Genomic DNA, 19,628 nt, shown 5'->3' on the forward strand with positions numbered 1-19,628 from the left:
TTTTACATAAAAACAGAGAACAATATGGAGGAAATAACAAAAAGCTGTTGATGGTGCACTAGATTTACTCAAAGTAATAAGAAATACAAACTGTTGAGTTTGCACTGTAATTTTTAGTTTTATATCTTGCCATTTATATTTACAATTTAGCCCATTGTCTAAACCACATTTTTTTTATATAAAAAACTAAAAAACCTTCTAAATGAATGTACGTACATACTCCCCCAGTCTGTGGTGGTGACCCTGAAGGAGCCTCTATTCCACTGTGTATAAAAATTAAATAAATTCACGCCACAATGAGCCAGCCTGTATAATTAATATTGATTACAGTAGCACACATTGAATACTGCGTCACCTCCCACACATGCATATGGCTTATACATAAACAGGTTCTTCACCTGCTGGATTGTGGGTGATGTTTGTGATGTATAATAGAACTTCCTAGAGGGGTGTAAATGCTATTTAAATATGCAAATTGACCTGTGGGTTAGTGCTTGCTCTGTGATAATGAGAATGAACCCACCATATTGACTTGTTTGCAAACTTAACCTGTATATCATACATAGTCACGTTAATAATTTTATGTAAGTGGGTGTGCTTGCATGGTTGTGTTATTGTGTGTGCACACAAGGCTTTCCCCCTTCGTAATTGCAGTAGTTTCCATAATGTAATAGCTCAGTCTCTCCCAGCTATGGAAGAATATCTGTTTTTCATTTGAAAGACGTTCATCCTGCTGCAGCCGTGTGGGAAGCATCCCCAGCATCGTTAGTTACATTCTGTACTGCCTTCGCTGTGGAGCAAGAGTCTGTGTGCATCTGTGCTGAAAATGGTTTCTGTTCTTGTCTTGCAGATAAAATCGAAGAGGCACAGAAAGAGCTCAAAGACACCAAAGGCTCACAGGAAGGTAAGAGATCTTTTATTAAAGACTTGGGTGAAATGTTTTCTCTTTCATTTGAATGGAGGTTGGTAGAATAGGAATAAAATGCTCAAATTAGTTTTTTTGTGGAAAGCACAAAATAAATGTTATTCACTGGTCTGGAATGTAAAGTGTATTTTTCAGTTGTGCAAAGAACATTTATTAGATTGTAGAATTGGTTTGTCAAAATTGTCCTTTATTTTGTTGTAATTTAACTAAACTTCATTATTGGTTTATGTATGTATTTTAATATCTTTGCCCTGATTGTGCTCTTGTGTTTTTAGCAAACCTGCCATAATTATAATTTCAAACTGTTAATTTTTACAGTTAAATATGTTGCTGCAAAGAAAGCAATCTTCATCCAGAAAATGTAGCAGCTTAACTTGATAATGCAACATTGGGCTTTTTGAAACACTCAGTTTATTTGCAGGATATGCAAGCTTTGATTGAATTAGCCACTGTAGTTGAGATTGGGTGGATAACATAAATAGAAAGAGCACAATTAAGAATATCTCAATCTCTCTCCCAAAGTACAGCAGATATTGATGTCCGTCAGGTCAAAGGTTAATCCCTTTAAAAAGACGATGATTCTGTCAGAAGCTCTTTCACACTTCAGTCTTCATTCTGCATTAAAATCACAAGCTTCATATGGTAATATAGGGGGGGGAAATTGTTTCGGAACAGAATTTGCTGATTTGATTAGTTTTATGTTTTCCCTGACGATAGCCTATACAGCTTTTTCTAACAGTAAAAGTTGCAGCTGAAGACAGACAGTGACACATGTTTGTTTATAAAGTACTTTTTTATGATGGAAAAGTTGTGGCGAAGTCATGGAATCTCTTTTGCAGACTTCGTTCTAGTTGTGGGTAAGAAGAACTAATCCTTTTCCCACGTCTTTCAGCTGCAGTTGAAAGAAATGTGTTTCTATGTAAGGAGAGTTATTAAAAATCCCAGGGTTTGGCTTTGAGAGCATGTCACATTGGTTGTGTGCTGATTTAAAATGGCTGCATGTTTTTGTGGAGAATGGATTACCTTACGTAAAGACAAGGCGTTCCTAAATCTAATTATGGTGCAGACCCTGAAGGAACCCTGACCTCATCTTGGGAAATACCTACCAAGCCAGGAAACTGTGACAGGGCACAGCTAATCTTATGCAACATGTCCTTAAAAGAACATGACTGAATCACTATTGGATGGCAAATTTGATACCTAATGGGACACCATGGTATGGGTGTGCCCTTTTTAAAAACAGTGTTACTTTATTATTGAAAAGCAGTTTCAAATGCACTTACATTTTCTGATCAGCTGAGTCTCCGTGTATCAATCAAAAAAGAAACAAAAATATTCTTTACTTATGTAATGAAGCATTGGCCTCTATGGTATTAGTCACACAGCAAATAATCAAAAGTAAGGGTGATGTGTCTAAATTAGAGAATATATTCTCATCCAATTTTAACAAAAGAAATTATTAATAAACTCAATTAAAACACCTTTTAGTGAAAGCTTTTCAGAAATTTATTGTGGCAGGTTTTGCTCTTTATCTTTAATTTACAACAAACACAACATTTAGTACAAGATTTTTTTTTCTTGTATAACAGCAACATAGATAATTTTTATTATTTTGCACTATTGATGTTATTATTCATTATATATGTTCATCAACATTAAATTGCTGGTTTCAAGATGACTGTATAACTAAGTGAAGCAAACTAGAACATTAGTTTTGATTCAGTCTGAAATTTCAGCAGTGTAAACCCTATATAAAACCAAACCTAAACAAAATATGTCTGCTGAAAGGTTTAAAAAACATCTGTTACCAATAAATGACAAGTATAGTAATTTGATCAGTTGATGCTTATCAATCAGTGGTAAATATCAGAATCAATTAGTTTATCATTGAGGCGATAAATTGCACCCACTGTTTTCTTTTATGTGCAAAACTGTTGATGCAAATTAGGGATATAAATCATATTAAATTTTACAAATGTTTCATTGACAGTTATATAAATGACTGGTAAAAAAACAAAACAAGACCAAGTACTAAAGCTTTTTGGTACTAAAATGTCTATCTGCAGTCTCTAGTTACAAATTAAATTCTATTAGGTTAATAAGCCAATAAGAACATTTTAACAATTCAGCACAGGAATTCGTTTCACAGAGGGGACTTTTGAGCTTAATCTGCCCATTTAGTAAAGTGTTGGGAAAGTTGGGAGACAGATGGTGTTGTTGTACCAACTGTGCATTTCTGTCTCTTTCTCCCGCAGGGATATCTGAAAGCAGTCAGAGAAATGCAGATAACATAAAAGGCCTGAAGAGGAAAAAGGTTGTTGTAGAGAATCCTCTAGAGAAAATTCCAAAATCTCCGGTGAAGAAGCCCCTGCAGTTGAAAACATCTGAAACTGTGCTCCACGGAGCATCGTCCAAGGAATCTGGACCTTCTTCTTGCTGTTCATATTCCAACAGTCCATCCCACAATCCTTCAACATCACCCAGTGAAAAAAGAGACCCACATTATGCCCAACCAGTTGCAGCATCCCCACACAAGGGGTCACCTTCCACTGACACTGAAAGGCTAAAGCAGAAAGAAACGTCGTCTAGACCACCATCACTTGAGCCCACTGATGACGAGGAGGGCTCGTTGATTGAAGTGTCTCAGCTCAAAGACCGCAAGAGCCAAAACCCCAGCTTTGAGGGAGATCCTTATCACAGCAGTGCTTCGCTTGATGTTCTACTGAAGGCCATGGAGCCTGACTTTAGTACACTAGCTGAGAGGAAGAACTCCTTGCAGGTCACAGCCATTGCAATACCAGCTTCCACCCTTAATGCTCAATCCAGTGGTGAATTAACAACAATGCCAGCTGTCAATGTTGGTCTCCAGAACCAACCTTCCGGTATGCAGACTTATTATATTGACAAACAAGGCAACTTTATTGGCATTTCAGCACCACTACAGGGAAACGTGCAGGCATCTACACAGGGTACTCCAATGCAGTCCTCTCCTCTCGCTACACCGCATTTTATGCATGTTGCTTCAAATCCAGAACAGCCCAGCTTGCACATGAGCTTTAATACCGGACCATCCACTATAACCCATGCTCCTGTTCCCTCAGGCTCCAATGCTTTGCCACAAAGTCAACCGCCAGTTGTGCACACGTGCCAGTCCCTCTCAGCAAGTGTTCCCAGCACCATTCAGGTCCCAGTTACACCTGGCAGCAACCAAGTTCAGATGACCACTTTAATGAATTTTGGTGCTGATCAGGTTTTTAAGGACCAAAAGCCTAAGAAGCCAGGAAAGTACGTTTGTGAATACTGCAGTCGGGCATGTGCAAAACCCAGTGTGTTGCTCAAACACATCAGGTCTCACACAGGAGAAAGACCATATCCCTGTATTACGTGTGGCTTCTCATTCAAAACCAAGAGCAACTTGTACAAGCACAAGAAATCACATGCTCATGCTATAAAACTTGGTCTCATTGCACGCTCTGAATCTGGAGGTGGATCCCTTTCTCAAGAATCTGACAAAGCCCTAGGAACACATTCAGAGGCAGAGGAGAGCGGTGACAGTGATGAGGATGGTAGCACTGCAGACTTGGACCCTGACTCCTCACAGAGCAGTGTCGCAGCTTTGTCTGAAAATAGTTTACGGAGCAGCAGCGGTGCAGGTACATCTCAAGCAAGCCACGAGGAAGCAGACTCATCAGCTGTGTTAGAGTCAATTAAACCAGCCCCAGATCAGAGGATGCGGGAACCGAAAGGGACAACTGCACTTCCAAAAGTTGTTGTATACCCAGTAAATGTCTCCCCTTTGAGGGCAGATAGCCCAAGAGTTACATGTGCAGCACCTGAGCAAGCGGCTGCACAACGGCAAAGAGAGTTCCAGACTGCCAATATGAGATCAAGCTTGACAATCTTGTCATCTCTTAAAGAGGTGGATGGTACAAATCCCTCACTCGATACTGTAAGCGAAGATGAAGATCAACAGTGCAAGTCTCCACTGTTGGGTGGACATGCTCAGCTTCAAAGGCAACAAGCAACGGACTTCTCCCAACAGCAGCAGGTCAAGTGTCTACTAAGTCCTCGCAGTTTGGGAAGTACAGATTCTGGCTACTTCTCACGTTCTGAAAGCGCTGACCAGGCAATGAGTCCACCCAGTCCATTTGTTAAGATAACTCCACCAGTGGACATTGACATTGCCAAGAATACTCTTCCCCATGTCCCTCATGCGGTTGCCACAGTAATGCATGTAGCAGCTGAGCAAACGTCACAAGCCACAGAAGGACAAATGCGTCCACCATTAGAAGCCAAAGCACTCTCTCTGGAAGAACGCATTTCAAAGTTGATATCTGATAATGAGGCAGTTGTTGACAACAAGCAGCTGGACAGTGTAAAGCCAAGGAGGACATCTCTCTCAAGGAGAGGTAGCATAGACTCCCCTAAATCATACATATTTAAAGACTCTTTTCAGTTTGATCTTAAACCAATGGGAAGAAGGTCAAGTTCCAGCTCAGACATCCCCAAGTCCCCATTCACGCCTACAGATAAATCAAAGCCAGTATTTCTTCTCTCTGTACCTTCTCAATACCCACCAATGGATTGTTTGCCAATAACAAGAAGTAACTCTATGCCCACTACACCTGGACACTCTGCTCTTCCCCTTAATGTTGCCCCCCTCCCCCATCCTCTGCGAATTTGCCAATCATTTGATGACAAAATAAGTTTGTTTAATGATGATGTATTTTCATCAACCCCATTAACTCCAAATCCAGCAATACATTCTCGTACCTTAGTCAGACAATCAGCAGTGGAGGACTTTACCACAAATGATGGGCATGGCCTCCCTACTGTACGCTCTATGGACGAGGGCTATCATGGTCCAGGCAATTCCACAGAGCTGATAAAAAGAAGCAAATCTTTTGAGCACAGTCAAGACAGAAACAGAAAGCCTCAGCAGAATAAAGGCACAATGTATGAGTGTGAAACGTGTCGTAATCGCTACAGAAAGTTAGAGAATTTTGAAACTCACAAGAAATTCTATTGCTCTGAACTTCATGGTCCGAAAAACAAGCCAATTACGGCTAAAGAAACTGATCAAAATGTTTGTCACGTTAACATAATGCAGCCCATAGTCCCTAGATCAACTAGTGGCTCAGGAGTACCTGATCAACAGACATCAATTAGGAAGAGAAGGAAAATGAAAAGTGTTGGCGATGAGGATGATCAATCTCCCACTGACACCATTCCACCTTGTTCAGTTAGTTTTGAGCTACCAACAACTCTAGACAGGCAGACCTTTTCTCAGCATGCTGTAATAGTAGACATACAGCCCAAAAACAACCAGTCAAAGCTTACTCAAATTCAGCTTGTAGCAAGAGGTAATAATACTTCAGATTCTAGACTGTCACCAATACGAGAGACCCAGATCAGCACCTCTCCTAAAGGAGACTTGCAAAGGCAAGGCAGTGGTACTTCAGTCATTAGACACACCAACTCTCTCAGCAGACCCAATTCATTTGAGACGGAATCAATTGACAGGGCCTCTCCTGTTGATATTTTGGAGAAGGATCCCCTCACCAAGCTCAAAACAGATGCAATAGTAAATGTCTCTGCCGAACGCTACCATGAAAACATTTCCAAACCCAAGAGTGCTGACTATGGAAATCAAAGTAAGGAACAATGCACTGATGGCTCCATAGCAGCAACTGGTGAAAATTCTACTCCTGTCCATCAGTCTCGTTTGGTTCGTCAAAATAACATCCAAGTTCCTGAGATTCTGGTCACAGAGGAGCCTGACAGAGAACATGAAACCCAGACTACTGAGCCAGCAGATAAGCCTGCAGATCAGTTTAACTGGCCTCCGAGAAGTGAGAGTTTGTCGAAGTTACCAGCGGAGAAACTTCCACCAAAAAAGAAAAGAATTCGTCTAGCTCAAATGGACAACTCCTCAGCTGAATCCAGTTTTGAATCCAGCCTCTCACGAAGCCTCAGCAGGGACAGTAGTCTTTCTCGTTGTTCCAGCATCTCAGCCTCTTTTGACAGAGATGAGACATCAAGGTCAGAGAGCCCTTCTAGAGGGGAGTGTGTCAGCAAAGTTCCAGAGCCTCAAGGTTTGCCAACAGCCTTCAACACTCTAGGTGTGCCTGGAATGATGAGGCGTGCAGCATCTGAACAGATCACCTGCACTCAACCCTCTGTAGAGATTTCATGTGACTATCGTAGCAAGTCCTTTGACTGTGGCAATGTATCTCCCAGCAGATCTCTGTCACCTGCTGGCCAGCCAAAAAGTGGGCAAATATTCCAAGTTGCCCAGGTGCCACTTATTGAAAGGAGGCGGGGGCCATTAGTTCGCCAAATGTCTTTAAAGATAGGCCCAGAGAGTCAGCAGCCTGTTCGTAAAGCTGTCATACCTCTAGATAAACCCCCCATTACAAATGTTAGCTCTTTAACGCAGAATAGATCCCAGCAGATTCACATTGCCAGTAGGCGTACCATGGCTCAGCCTTTTATTCTGCATACTGGAGAAGCACCCTTGCAAAAGAATGAGCAAATTGTGCAAAGCATTCATTTGGGTAGCCTAACTCAGCAGCCTCAAGTCCATGGCCTTCCACACCCGTGGCATCAAACATCAAGGGTTCAAATATGCCAAAAGCTACAACAACCGCTGAGCCAGATCTTAGTTTGTCGAGAGAACGTCCAAAACAAAGCAGCCGACCCTGAAGAGAAGAAAAGTTTTGTGCCCAAATACCAACTGCAGTGTCCTGCTCTGAGAGCAAGCCAAACCTTCTCATTCTCCAGCACACAGGGAAGTCAGATAGCCTTGCCAGTTTTAACAATACCTACTGCCAATCCAGTTTTGAGCGTTTCAAAATCGTCAGATGTACTCAAAAATGTATATGTTGGTCAGCCCAACCAACAGGCCTCCGAGATTAAGGCACAAACATTTTTTTTGTCAGGTGTGCAGCAAAGGGACACAATTGGTCAGATCCAAGCAGGTGCTATACCATTGCCACAAATCCTCATCACTCATGAGCAGATGCACCCTGCTCCCTCTGTGTCCAAAAAAAATAGCTTGTCATCCACTCACAGTGTAGAGAGTGATAATCATGCTATACCAACTGCAAAGAAGGATGGGACTCAAATTCAAACAGTTAGCACAAAGAAACTGGCATCAGTGACTCTATGCCCACAGCAGGAACCCACTGCCTCAAGTAAACGAATGTTGTCACCTGCCAACAGCTTAGACATCTACATGGAGAAGCACCAAAAACGGGCTAAGGATGAGCATGGTGTGGCCTGTCTTACTGATGGCAGGTCAGTCAATTATCTTAATTGCAAGATGTCAGATGTTACCAGGCAGCGGAAGCTTACACTTGTTAGGCAGGTTTGCACAACTGAACCGGTTGACAGTCCTATTGAGACTGAAGCCCCACCTCTGCCACAAGTTGCAACCGATGGTGAGAAGGACTTACAGGCTACTGATGATGTTAAGCCTATGTCACCTGACAGTGCTGGGCTAAAGAAAGACACAAGCACTGTTATTCATGAGGAGGCAGGCCCTGCACGGATTACTACATTTGGTAGCCAGGGCACCTCCATGTCAGCTAGTAACACTCTAAAACCCCAAGAGAAAGCTGAGGAACAGAGATGGACTCCTGCCAAATCTCCTATTAGGCCATCCAGTTTCCACGGTGGCCAGGTGAAACTGACCACATCTGTGTCTGTGGTTAACACAAAAGACAGTCATCGACTGTCTTTTCCAAGCCTGAAGACTGCCACCACTTTTACATGGTGTTTCTTGATGAAGAGGAAACCTCTTCATGTTCCACAGACTGACCTGAAGACTTCAGCATATGCTGTCTGGACTGTCAGCCCCAACAACCATAACCCTCTTGGGTTGCCCACCAAGGTGGTCATGTCTCTGTTTGACTCCAAGCAGAGTTCCAAGAAAATACACTACACCTCGGCCATAAGAACGAGCGGGAAATCTGACATCTTGTCTTATTCAGACAAGCTAAAAGACGTTATGCCCAAGGTAAGAACAAATGCAAGTTTTTTTCTCTCATATTGCTGTCTTGTTTCTTAAATCAAATCAATAAATACATCAATCCCTTCTGTGTTCTGCATGTGCCAATAACCCAGAAGTCTATATCAGTTGAAACGAGGAACAAAGTGAAACCAGAAACTCAGGCCAGCAACGAGTCGGACAAGGACGTGGTATCTAAAACAGAACCAAGACGGGTCAAAATATTTGATGGCGGGTATGATTTGAAAATGATTAATTCATTGTTTAAGACAATTTAAATGTATTTATTTGATTTTATGTGTTTGTCTTCCTATCTTACGTGTGTCTCATGGTTCAATTGCAACCCCACAGATACAAATCTAATGAAGAGTATATTTACGTCCGTGGACGTGGACGCGGTAAATACATCTGTGAGGAATGTGGGATCCGTTGCAAGAAGCCAAGCATGCTACGCAAACACATCCGCACCCACTCGGACGTCCGGCCATACCACTGTGTCCACTGCAACTTCTCTTTCAAGACAAAAGGTTAGAGTTCAGTAGTTGATCAGTTTTCAGAGCTATAAATCTCATGAAATGATTGAGGTATAGAGAAGTGTAAGAGTCTCAAAACTTTAACAATAACCAGTTATAAAAAGACAACAAATACACAAAAAAACTTTTATTGAAAAGATAATTTAAAGATGATCCAGATGTTATCCATCTATGTGATTCCTCAAAATCCGATCTAATTTTTTAAATATGTGGTTCGAAATTACTGGAACTATATACACAATGATGGTGCCAAAATTTGTAATACAAATTTGTTACCCTGATCATAAAATGAGTTTTATCACATAATTTACATCAGAGATGATATATGCTTAATAAACTGCTAGAACATCTTAATAAACTTAATAAACTGCTAGAACATCTTCCTTTTATAAAATGAAAGATGTTTCACAATCCCCTAAACCAAGACAGTATGATTCACCATTCTTTATCGAACTTGCCTACCCACGCCACACTGCAGAACAGTACTTGGTGTCAGAGCAACCCACGTTCATTTAAAAATGTCTTTATCAGTTACTCACCCTTTATATACAGCTTGCCCAAACACCACATTTTCTTACATAAACTCCTTCTGTGCAATTGTTTGAGCTCCACCCACCCGCAAGACCTCACCGCCTCTCTTCTTGCAGGAAATCTGACCAAGCACATGAAATCCAAGGCCCATAGTAAGAAATGCATGGAGATGGGGATCCCTGCGGGTCTCATTGAGGATCAGGATGCAGAAGATTCAGGTACAGTGCTTAACTATGCAGCCTTAGCCTAGAAGGGAATACAGAAGGATACTTGCGTACAGGACTACAGGATTACCCTTCTTTTAATAGTTCTGTTAATGACATGAGCTATAAAACACGGATTGCCCCCGCTTGTGCTCTGTTGCTATGTCGATCAATAGCTTTGCCATGGTCTAATTAGAAATTCTAAATGCAGCTTCTTTCTCTGTTAACTCAAAGCGCATGTGGGCGGCATGCACAGCGTTTAGAAAGAGGAAATTGCTGCGTCTAATTTTAGAAAGAAAAAAAGAGTGAGAGAAGCTGCCTGAAAGCATTCTATGGTCCCAGTCTCTTAAGACCATATTTGTTTTTCCTCCTGTGCCTGTGATGGAGCAAGGGGTTGCAGAGTGTTCTAGGGTCTGAAACACTGCAGCAGGAGCAGACAAAATCACTGAATGTGAACAAAACCTTCATGATCATAGATATTTAATGAATGAAAAAGGATCAGTACTACCAAAGAGCTTATATATTTTTATACCAGCTCTTATTATAGAGACTTATATGTTCAGCAGAATACCAAGAATAGTCTTCCTTCTTACGTATTCTCTCATCTACAGGAGACCGGAGTCAGGTGAGCAGCGTTGACCGCCAAGATTCAGATGGTGACGACTCCGATGGCCCTGATGATGAGGAGAATGATGATAACGAGGAGGAAGAGGAGGACAGCCAGGCAGAGTCTGGCCTGTCCACCAACCCTTCCTCCTCTGCCAGCCCTCAGCATATTCATTCCAAAGAGGCTGAAGTCCCTCCTAGCGCCCTCCTAGCCCAGATGTCAATCAGCACAGTCGCCTTTACTCTCTCCCAGCCTCCAGCTCCCGAATCCCACACATCAGACTCTGAATCTGTCCCCATGATGAGCCCTGTTTCCCTGAGCAAGCAAATGTCTATCTCTGGGTCCTGCTTCAGCTCAATGCGCTTCCCTTACTCTCCTCCGCCTGTTAACATCCCATCCGACTCCTACACCTCCGACACAGAGTCAGTGCACATGATGAGCCCAGTGTCCCCATGCAGGCAGATGTCCATCGACTACCCTGACTTTGATGTGCCCCCTAGTCCCCCAGTGCCAAGCAAGAGCTCCAAGCTAGCCCAGGTGAGACCCATGTATTCACATTATGTCTTTCTCCACCCCTTCCTGCCTGCCTGCCTCCCTTCTTTCATATCCATACCCTTACTTTGAATCCTGCATGTGAGGCACTTCAACAAAGCTGCTTTGAATGCTCTGAAAAAGGTGACAAGTCTTATTGATTCTGATTACTCTCGGTGGATAGATCCAAATACTTTTTCACTTTAACTGTTTTATAAACTCCACTGGGTAGTATCTATGTGCAGATTATGGAATATAATTTTGGATATGAGTGACATTAGTTTATGTAAGAAAGTATTAATATGGGACATGCAGATGGGTGGGCCTTGGGCCGAGGATATCCACCTGTTATTTCAGAGGACAGGATTTTAAGAACTGTATTTTATGCAAGAAAAGGTAGATAGTTTTTCAGCAATGGACTGTTGAGATGTACATACCAAAACTTAGAATTTATGGATTGATCAAAAATGAGCTTGGTATTGAGAAATATAGAAAATATAAAACTTTCAAGGTGAAAAGATCTGTGTGTGCTTAGTTCAAGGATGGTGTACACCCTCTCCATATTGGATTAGGATGTTGGTCAGGCACTAGTGAGGAAGACAGACTGTGTTATTCATGTGATCTCAATGAAAATGAAGAGTAAGTTTATTTTGGTTTGTGTTGTCTATATTTTCATGATTTAAGATTGCAGTTATTTAACAAAGTTGAATTAAAAAAGATGAGGCAAGATAAAGATCTGTTAGTTTGGTTGTTTTTTAGAACATGCATGGGCTAAAAGGAAGATTTCTTTGCATCAATGATCCTCTGTCTGAATTGACATTATTGTTATTTATTTAGTTTGTGTGTCTGTTGTTTAGTTTTATTTATAAAATGTTTAGTTCTAGTATGACAATGTACGGGTTACAATATTGTGTCGTGGCTGCTGTAATAAGTTTTCTTTATTCTTTATTTTGTGCAAAGTAGTGTATGCTGTGTGTGGACATTAGACCGGAATCTGTGGATTAAATTACTTTCGTATCGGTGTCATGTCATTCCGGAATGGGTCACTTGGTAGCATGACACGTAAATAAAATATCATATCATATCATTAACCTCTTTAAATCTTCTAGGATTTTGCCATAATAAAGTCATGAAATAATTTAATAATGTCTCCCTTTTCACAGGACACTTCGGCACCTCCTGCTGTGGCAGTCCCTGAATCGGGCATACCAGTGAACCGCGGCACTCAGACATCCTCTTATCCTTCTCAAGGTCTAATGCACTTTCCCCCACAGAGTCTGACCCGAACACCAGGAACAGACACTCAGACCCACCTGTTCAGTCACCTGCCCCTGCACTCCCAGCAGCCCTCTCGTTCCTCTTACAGCATGGTCCCAGTTGGGGGGATCCAGCTGGTGCCTGCTGGCCTGGCAGCTTACTCCACCTTTGTACCAATCCAGGCTGGCCCCTTGCAGCTCACCATCCCAGCAGTGAGCGTCATTCACAGGAACACAAGCCCCTTACCAGCTTCCAACACTCCATCACATCCAGAGGGTTTGCAAACCCAGCCTCTTGTTGTCCAGGAACCAATCAGTAGTGTGGTGCCCTGCTTCCCCTTAGGGCAGGTCACTGGCCTACCGACTCCAACAATACAGCCAGTAGGTCTGGAGACAATTAACCTAATGGGGCTGACTAATACAGGCCTGGCATCCACCCAGCTACTGTCTCAGCAAGGGCTCACCCTTAATGCCACCCTGCAGGTTTTAGCTGCCAACCCCACCTCACAAAGCAGCCCCCAGACACACGTCCCAGGTCTGCAGATAGTAAACATTGCCCTGCCGGCCATCATTCCTTCTCTCAGCCCGCTGTCCACCCTCAGTCCTGTCCCTGGGTTCTCAGAGAGACAGGGCAGTCCTGAAGCTCCGGGAGTACAGCCATCTCAAAGTGAACATTGGCTGGGTTCTTTAAGGAGTTGCATGCTGCCTGCTTTACCGCCCACCTCTTTTAAGGTCAGTAGCTTCCCAGAAGTGACCTCAGGCAGCAGGCCTAGTCCTGAAGGCAGCAGCAGAGCAGAGCTCACACAGACTATGGAGAGGCAAGAAAAGGATAAATCCCCCCAGCAGCATCGGTCACCAGCTCCTGACAGACAAGCAGACGGTGCTATAGAGTCATCAGTTGAAGGAGCCAGTGATCCTGCACCTCCAAGACCACCCCCAGTGACCAGTTGGCAGAAGGTAATTGATGACTATAATGAGGTATCCAGTGATGATGAAGACAGACTGGTCATTGCTACCTAAAAACCCCACATGAAAAGCTCTTCTGGTTCCCTTTTTGTAATTCTTGTCACTTTGTAAGACTGAAAACACTTTTTAGGGGTTTGTTTCCTTGCAAATCACCTTTCAAAGCACAGATGCTGACATTCATATTGTATGTGCAATCATAATTATAATAATGACCAATCATTTTCTTTCTTTATTGTCAGCTCCAGACAATTTCCTTTTTGTACATGTTGTATAGACAATTGTGCCTTTATGGAGTTTCTTATTTAGGAACCTGTACATAATTCCTTATAAATTCAGTGGTTGCTTGTGTTTATTTCAAAAAATAGAAGTAAAGAAAGGCATACAAATGGAGGATATCTATTTTATTTTGGAGGATTTGTCATCCATAAATTTATGGAATAATGAATGTTGTACTGGTATATGTACATTTCTATGGATTATGGGGCAATGTTTCTGTGTACAGATATTGTGTTCGACTATTTATTATAATCCATCTAGTGCCCATTATGATTCATAAGTCCATAGGTATGTGCATTATGGTAGCTTTACATTGCTGTATCAATATTCTTAACTGTATCAGTAAAACTTTGTTTACAAACATTAAAGTGGTGTTGATGTATTTTTCTATGTTAAATACAAAACACATATCTCTCTACATTTTTTATAGGTGGACTGGAAATTGATTAGATGGCAGGTATTAGGGTTAAAGTCATACAGTGCTTCAGTATGTTGAAAAAAGTCGTTAAGTCATAGTATAGTATGGTGAAAAAAGTGATAAAAAGTCAAAGTATAGTATGTTGAAAAAGTCATACAAATTCATAGTACAGTATGTCGAAAGAAATCATAGTATATTATGTTGATAAAAGTCAGTATAGTATGTCGAAAGAAGTCATAATAAATTAATGGTGTATTAGGCCTATGTTGAAAAGTCCAGTATAATATAGTATGTTGAAAAAAGTCATAGTATAGTACATCGGAAAAAAAGTCAAAGAAAGTCATAAAAGTCATAGGATAGTATGTTAAAAATAATTTAAAAAGGTGGGCTGGGCAAGTTAACGCGTTAACTAATTAATAAACGCCGATAATTTGTTATCGCGCGTTAAGGCAGTTTTATTATTTCTTTATTATTGTAAAAGTTTTTTGCTCACAGGCTTTGAAAAAAAAAAAGTTGAATTTTCTTATCACCGGAGTACTTCCAGTCTGAAATATCACCTTGACAGTTGATACCAGCAAATCATTCAGCGAAACACACAGGCAGGCCGCGTTAGATGCAGCGTGTGGGTAAATTTAGATAAACAAAGGCAAGAGACACTAACAAATGCCATAGCGACGTTAATAGCTACAGACTGCAGGCCCATTAGGGTTGTTGGGGACATCGGTCTGAGAATTGCAACAACGACGGCAGTGCATTAAACTGTGAGACATCATGCTGAGACATGCGCGGGACCTTTTATTGAAGTTGCACAACAGTGGAATGTGTCAAATAAAGTCACCGCAGTTAGCACAGATAGTACAAATAGATACGAAATATGATCGCTGCTGCGAGCCTTCTGCCTTCTGATCACGACCCCTGTTTTGCGCACGGTCTCCAGCGTTATGTCACAGTGTCTCTGCCTAACAGCGCGTTGGACAGTGTCCCACAGTGTCTCTGCCTAACAGCGCGTTTGAAAGTGTCCTTGCGAAGAGCAGAAAAGTTGTGGGGCACTCTAAACCCAGTTCAGCAAGGGCTGCAGAGTTAGAGCAACAACAGATGAACGTGGACATAAGGAGTCGCTTATGCAGCACGTTCCAACCAGATTCCAACCACGTTCACCTCCGGACATGATAAATACATTGTTTAAGTTGAGATGTAAACTAAATATTTTATTTAACCGCTACTTTATAAATATTATTTTGCGATTAATCGCGATTTATCTGGTAAATTATGTGATTAATCGCGATTAAAAATTTTAATCGCTGCCCAGCTCTATTAAAAAGTCATGTACTGTATGTTGAAAAAAAACACAGTATAGTATGTAAAAAAAAAATTAAAGTCATAGTACTGTTTGTCAAAAAATTAATAGTTTAGTTTGTAATGAAAAGTCATAATAAGTATAAGAGTCACAGAATAATATGTCAAAAGAATCAATAGTATACCAAGTCAAAAAACGTCATGAAAAGTAATGGAATAGTATTTTGAAAAAAAGTAATTAAAAGTAATAGTATAGTATGTTGAAAAAAGTCATGACAAAATCATAATACGGTATGTCGAAACAAGTCATAGTATAGTATGTTGAAAAAAAGTCATAGGTAGGTCGAAAAAAGTCATAGTTTAGTTTGTGATAAAGTCATAAAAAGTCACAGTATAATATGTTGAAAGATGTTATAGTATATAAGTCAAAAAAGTCATTAAAAGTCATACTAAAGTTTGTTAAAAAAGTCATAGAATAGTATGGCAAAAAAGTCATAATAAAGTATATTGAAAAAAGTCATGAAAAAGTCATAGTATAGTATGTCCAAAAAAGTCATTGCATAGTATGTTGGAAAGAGTCATAAGAAAAGTCGTGGTAGAATGTGTTGAAAAAAGTCATGAAAAAGTCTCAGTATAGCATGTTGAAAAAAAGTGAAAAGATTTGTAGTATAGCATGTCATAAAAAGTCATAGTATAGTGTGTTAAAAAAGTCATTAAAAGTCATACTATATAGTATGTTGAAAATTCATTAAAAAGTCAGAGTATAGTATGTTAAAAAGTCATAAAAAGTCATACTATATAGTACGTCAAAAAAGTAATTGTACAGTATGTTGAAAACAGTCATGAAAAAGTCGTAGTATAGCATGTCGAAAAAAGTCATATTATAGTGTGTTAAAAAGTCATAAAAAGTCATACTATGTAGTATGTCGAAAAAGTCATAAAGCCTAGAATAAGTAATAGTATAGTACAGTGGTGTGAAAAAGTGTTTGCCCCCTTCCTCATTTCCTGTTCCTTTGCATGTTTGTAACACTTAAGTGTTTCGGAACATCAAACCAATTTAAACAATAGTCAAGGGCAACACAAGTAAATACAAAATGCAATTTGTAAATGAAGGTGTTTATTATTAAAGGTGAAAAAAAATCCTAAGCATCAGGGCCTGTGTGAAAAAGTGATTGCCCCCTAAACCTAATAACTGGTTGGGCCACCCTTAGCAGCAACAACTGCAACCAAGCGTTTGCGATAACGTGCAATGAGGCTTTTAACGCGTCATGGAGGAATTTTGGCCCACTCATCTTTGCAGAATTGTCCTAATTCAGTTACATTAGAGGGTTTTTGAGCATGAACGGCCTTTTTAAGGTCATACCACAACATCTCAATAGGATTCAGGTCAGGACTTTGGCTAGGCCACTCCAAAGTCTTCATTTTGTTTTTCTTCAGCCATTCGGTGGTGGACTTGCTGGTGTGTTTAGGATCATTGTCCTGCTGCAGAACCCAAGTTCGTTTCAGCTTGAGTACACGAACAGATGGTCGGACATTCTCCTTCAGGATCTCTTGGTAGACAGCAGAATTCGTAGTTCCTTTTTTCACGGCAAGTCTTCCAGGTCCTGAAGCCGCAAAACAGCCCCAGACCATCACACTACCACCACCATATTTTACTGTTGGTATAATGTTCTTTTTATGAAACGCAGTGTTCCTTCTACGCCAGATATACTTGGACACACACCTTCCAAAGAGTTCCACTTTTGTCTCATCGGTACACAGAATGTTGTCCCAAAAGTCTTGGGGATCATCAAGATGTGTTGTGGAGAAATTGAGACGAGCTTTGATGTTCTTTTTGCTCAGCAGTGGTTTTCTCCTTGGAACTCTGCCATGCAGGCCATTTTTGCACAGTGTTTTCCTGATGGTGGAGGCATGAACGCTGACCTTAACTGAGGCAAGTGAGGCCCGCAGTGCTTTGGACGTTGTTGTGGGGTCTTTTGTGACCTCTTGGATGAGTCGTCGCTGCGCTCTTGGGGTAATTTTGGGCTGCCGGCCACTCCTGGGAAGGTTCACCACTGTTCCATGTCTTCGTCATTTGTGGATAATGGCTCTCACTGTGGTTCGCTGGATTCCCAAAGCTTTGGAAATTGCTTTATAACCCTTTCCAGACTGATAGATCTGAATTACTTTCTTTCTCAATTGTTCCTGAATTTCTTTGGGTCTCGGCATGATGTGTAGCTTTTAAGGATCTTCTGGTGGACCTTACTGTGTCAAGCAGCTCCTATTTAAGTGATGCCTTGATTGTGAACAGGTGTGGCAATAATCAGGCCTGGGTGTGGCTAGAGAAATCAAACTCCGGTGTGGACAACCACAGTTATAGTATGTTTTAACAAGGGGGGCAATCACTTTTTCACACAGGGCCATGATGGTTAGGATTTTTTTTCACCTTTAATAATAAACACCTTCATTTACTAATTGCATTTTGTGTTTACTTGTGTTGTCCTTGACTATTGTTTAAATTGGTTTGATGTTCCAAAACAGTTAAGTGTGACAAACATGCAAAGGAACAGGAAATGAGGAAGGGGGCAAACACTTTTTCACACCACTGTATATCAAAAAGAGTCATAAGAAAAGTAATAGTATAAAATGTCAAAAAAGTCATAGTTGAAAAACGTCAAATAATTCATAGTATCGATGTAATAAAAAGATGTTAAAAAGTCATAAGTGTCAAAAATGTCATAAAAAGTCATAGTATATTACATTGAAAAAAGTCATAAAAAGGTTATAGTATGTCAAAAAAGGTAATTTAAAAAGTCATAATGTAAAATGCCAAATAAATTCTCCGTACACTTTGTCGGAAAAATTAATCGTACAGTATGTCGAAAGAAGTCATAGTATACCAAGTAAAAAAAAGTTATAGTATAGTATGTTAAACAAAACACAAAGTCACAGTATAGTATACAACATAGTATAGTATGTCAAAAAGAGTCATTAAAGTCATAGTATAGTATGTCAAAAAAGTCATAGTATAGTATGTCAAAAAGAGTCATAAGAGTCTTAGTATATTGTGTTGAAAAAAGTCATAAAATGATGTCAAAAAGTCATAAGTATGAGATAGGCATAGTATAGCGTGTCAGAAAAGGCATAAAAAGTCAGAGTATACTATGTTGAAAAAAGTCATAAAAAGGTTATATTATGCCAAAAAAAGTCATAATAAAGTCATAGTACAGCATGTCAAAAATAGTCATAAGGGAAAGTTATAGTGTGTTGAAAAACGTAAAAAAGATTCATAATAGCATGTCATGAGAAGTCATAGTATAGTATGTCAAAAAAAGTAATAGGAGTTATAGTATAGTATGTCGAAAAAAGTCATAGTATTGTATGTCGAAAAGAGTCATAAGGGTCATAGTATATTATGTCGAAAAAAGTCATAGTATAGTATGTCGAAAAGAGTCATTGTATACCATGTCGAAAAAAGTCATAGTATAGTATGTCGAAAAAAAGTCATAAAAAGATGTTGGAAAAAGTCATAGTATAGTATGTCGAAAAAAAGTCATGAAAGATGTCAAAAAGTCATAAGTATGGGATAGTCTTAGTATAGCGTGTCAAAAAAGGCATAAAATGTCAGAGTATACTATGTTGAAAAAAGTCATAAAAAGGTTATATTATGTCATAAAAAGTCATTTAAAAGTCATAGTATAGTATGCCAAAAAAAGTCATAATGAAGTCATAGTATGTCAAAAAGAGTCATAAGAGTCATACTATAGTATGCCAAAAAAGTCATAGTTTATTAAGTCAAAAAGAGTCATTAGAGTTATAGTATAGTATGTCAAAAAGACTCATAAGAGTCATAGTATAGTATGTCGAAAAAAGTCATAGAATACTATGTTGAAAAACGTCATAAAAAGGTTATATTATGTCATTACAAGTCATTAAAAAGTCATTGTATGCCAATAAAAGTCATAATAAAGTCATAGTAAAGCATGTCAAAAAGAGTCATGAGGAAAGTTATAGTATTTCGAAAAAAGTGAAAAGATTCATAATAGCATGTCATGAGAAGTCATGGTATAGTATGTTGAAAAAAGTAATAAAAGTC

At 40.0% G+C, this 19,628-nt stretch overlaps 1 protein-coding gene across 6 annotated transcripts in view; it reads left to right on the forward strand.

Annotated features, from left to right (window-relative positions):
• Positions 1–14,207, forward strand: part of hivep1 (HIVEP zinc finger 1) — a 54,326-nt gene extending 40,119 nt beyond the window's left edge. For 4 of the 6 annotated variants that reach the window (XM_034891632.1, XM_034891634.1, XM_034891633.1 and 1 more), the window contains 7 exons: positions 851–904; positions 3,181–8,945; positions 9,038–9,171; positions 9,288–9,463; positions 10,117–10,218; positions 10,815–11,347; positions 12,505–13,617. In XM_034891632.1, coding sequence (XP_034747523.1) covers positions 851–904; positions 3,181–8,945; positions 9,038–9,171; positions 9,288–9,463; positions 10,117–10,218; positions 10,815–11,347; positions 12,505–13,617 — 7,877 coding nt within the window. Of the gene's footprint in view, positions 1–850; positions 905–3,180; positions 8,949–9,037; positions 9,172–9,287; positions 9,464–10,116; positions 10,219–10,814; positions 11,348–12,504 lie in introns of all 6 variants that reach the window. The other 2 variants (XM_034891631.1, XM_034891630.1) reach the window with 2 other exon arrangements.
• Positions 14,208–19,628: the final 5,421 nt, after the last annotated feature.

Source organism: Etheostoma cragini, chromosome 14 (genome assembly GCF_013103735.1).
Source record: "Etheostoma cragini isolate CJK2018 chromosome 14, CSU_Ecrag_1.0, whole genome shotgun sequence".
Taxonomy (NCBI): Eukaryota; Metazoa; Chordata; class Actinopteri; order Perciformes; family Percidae; genus Etheostoma; species Etheostoma cragini.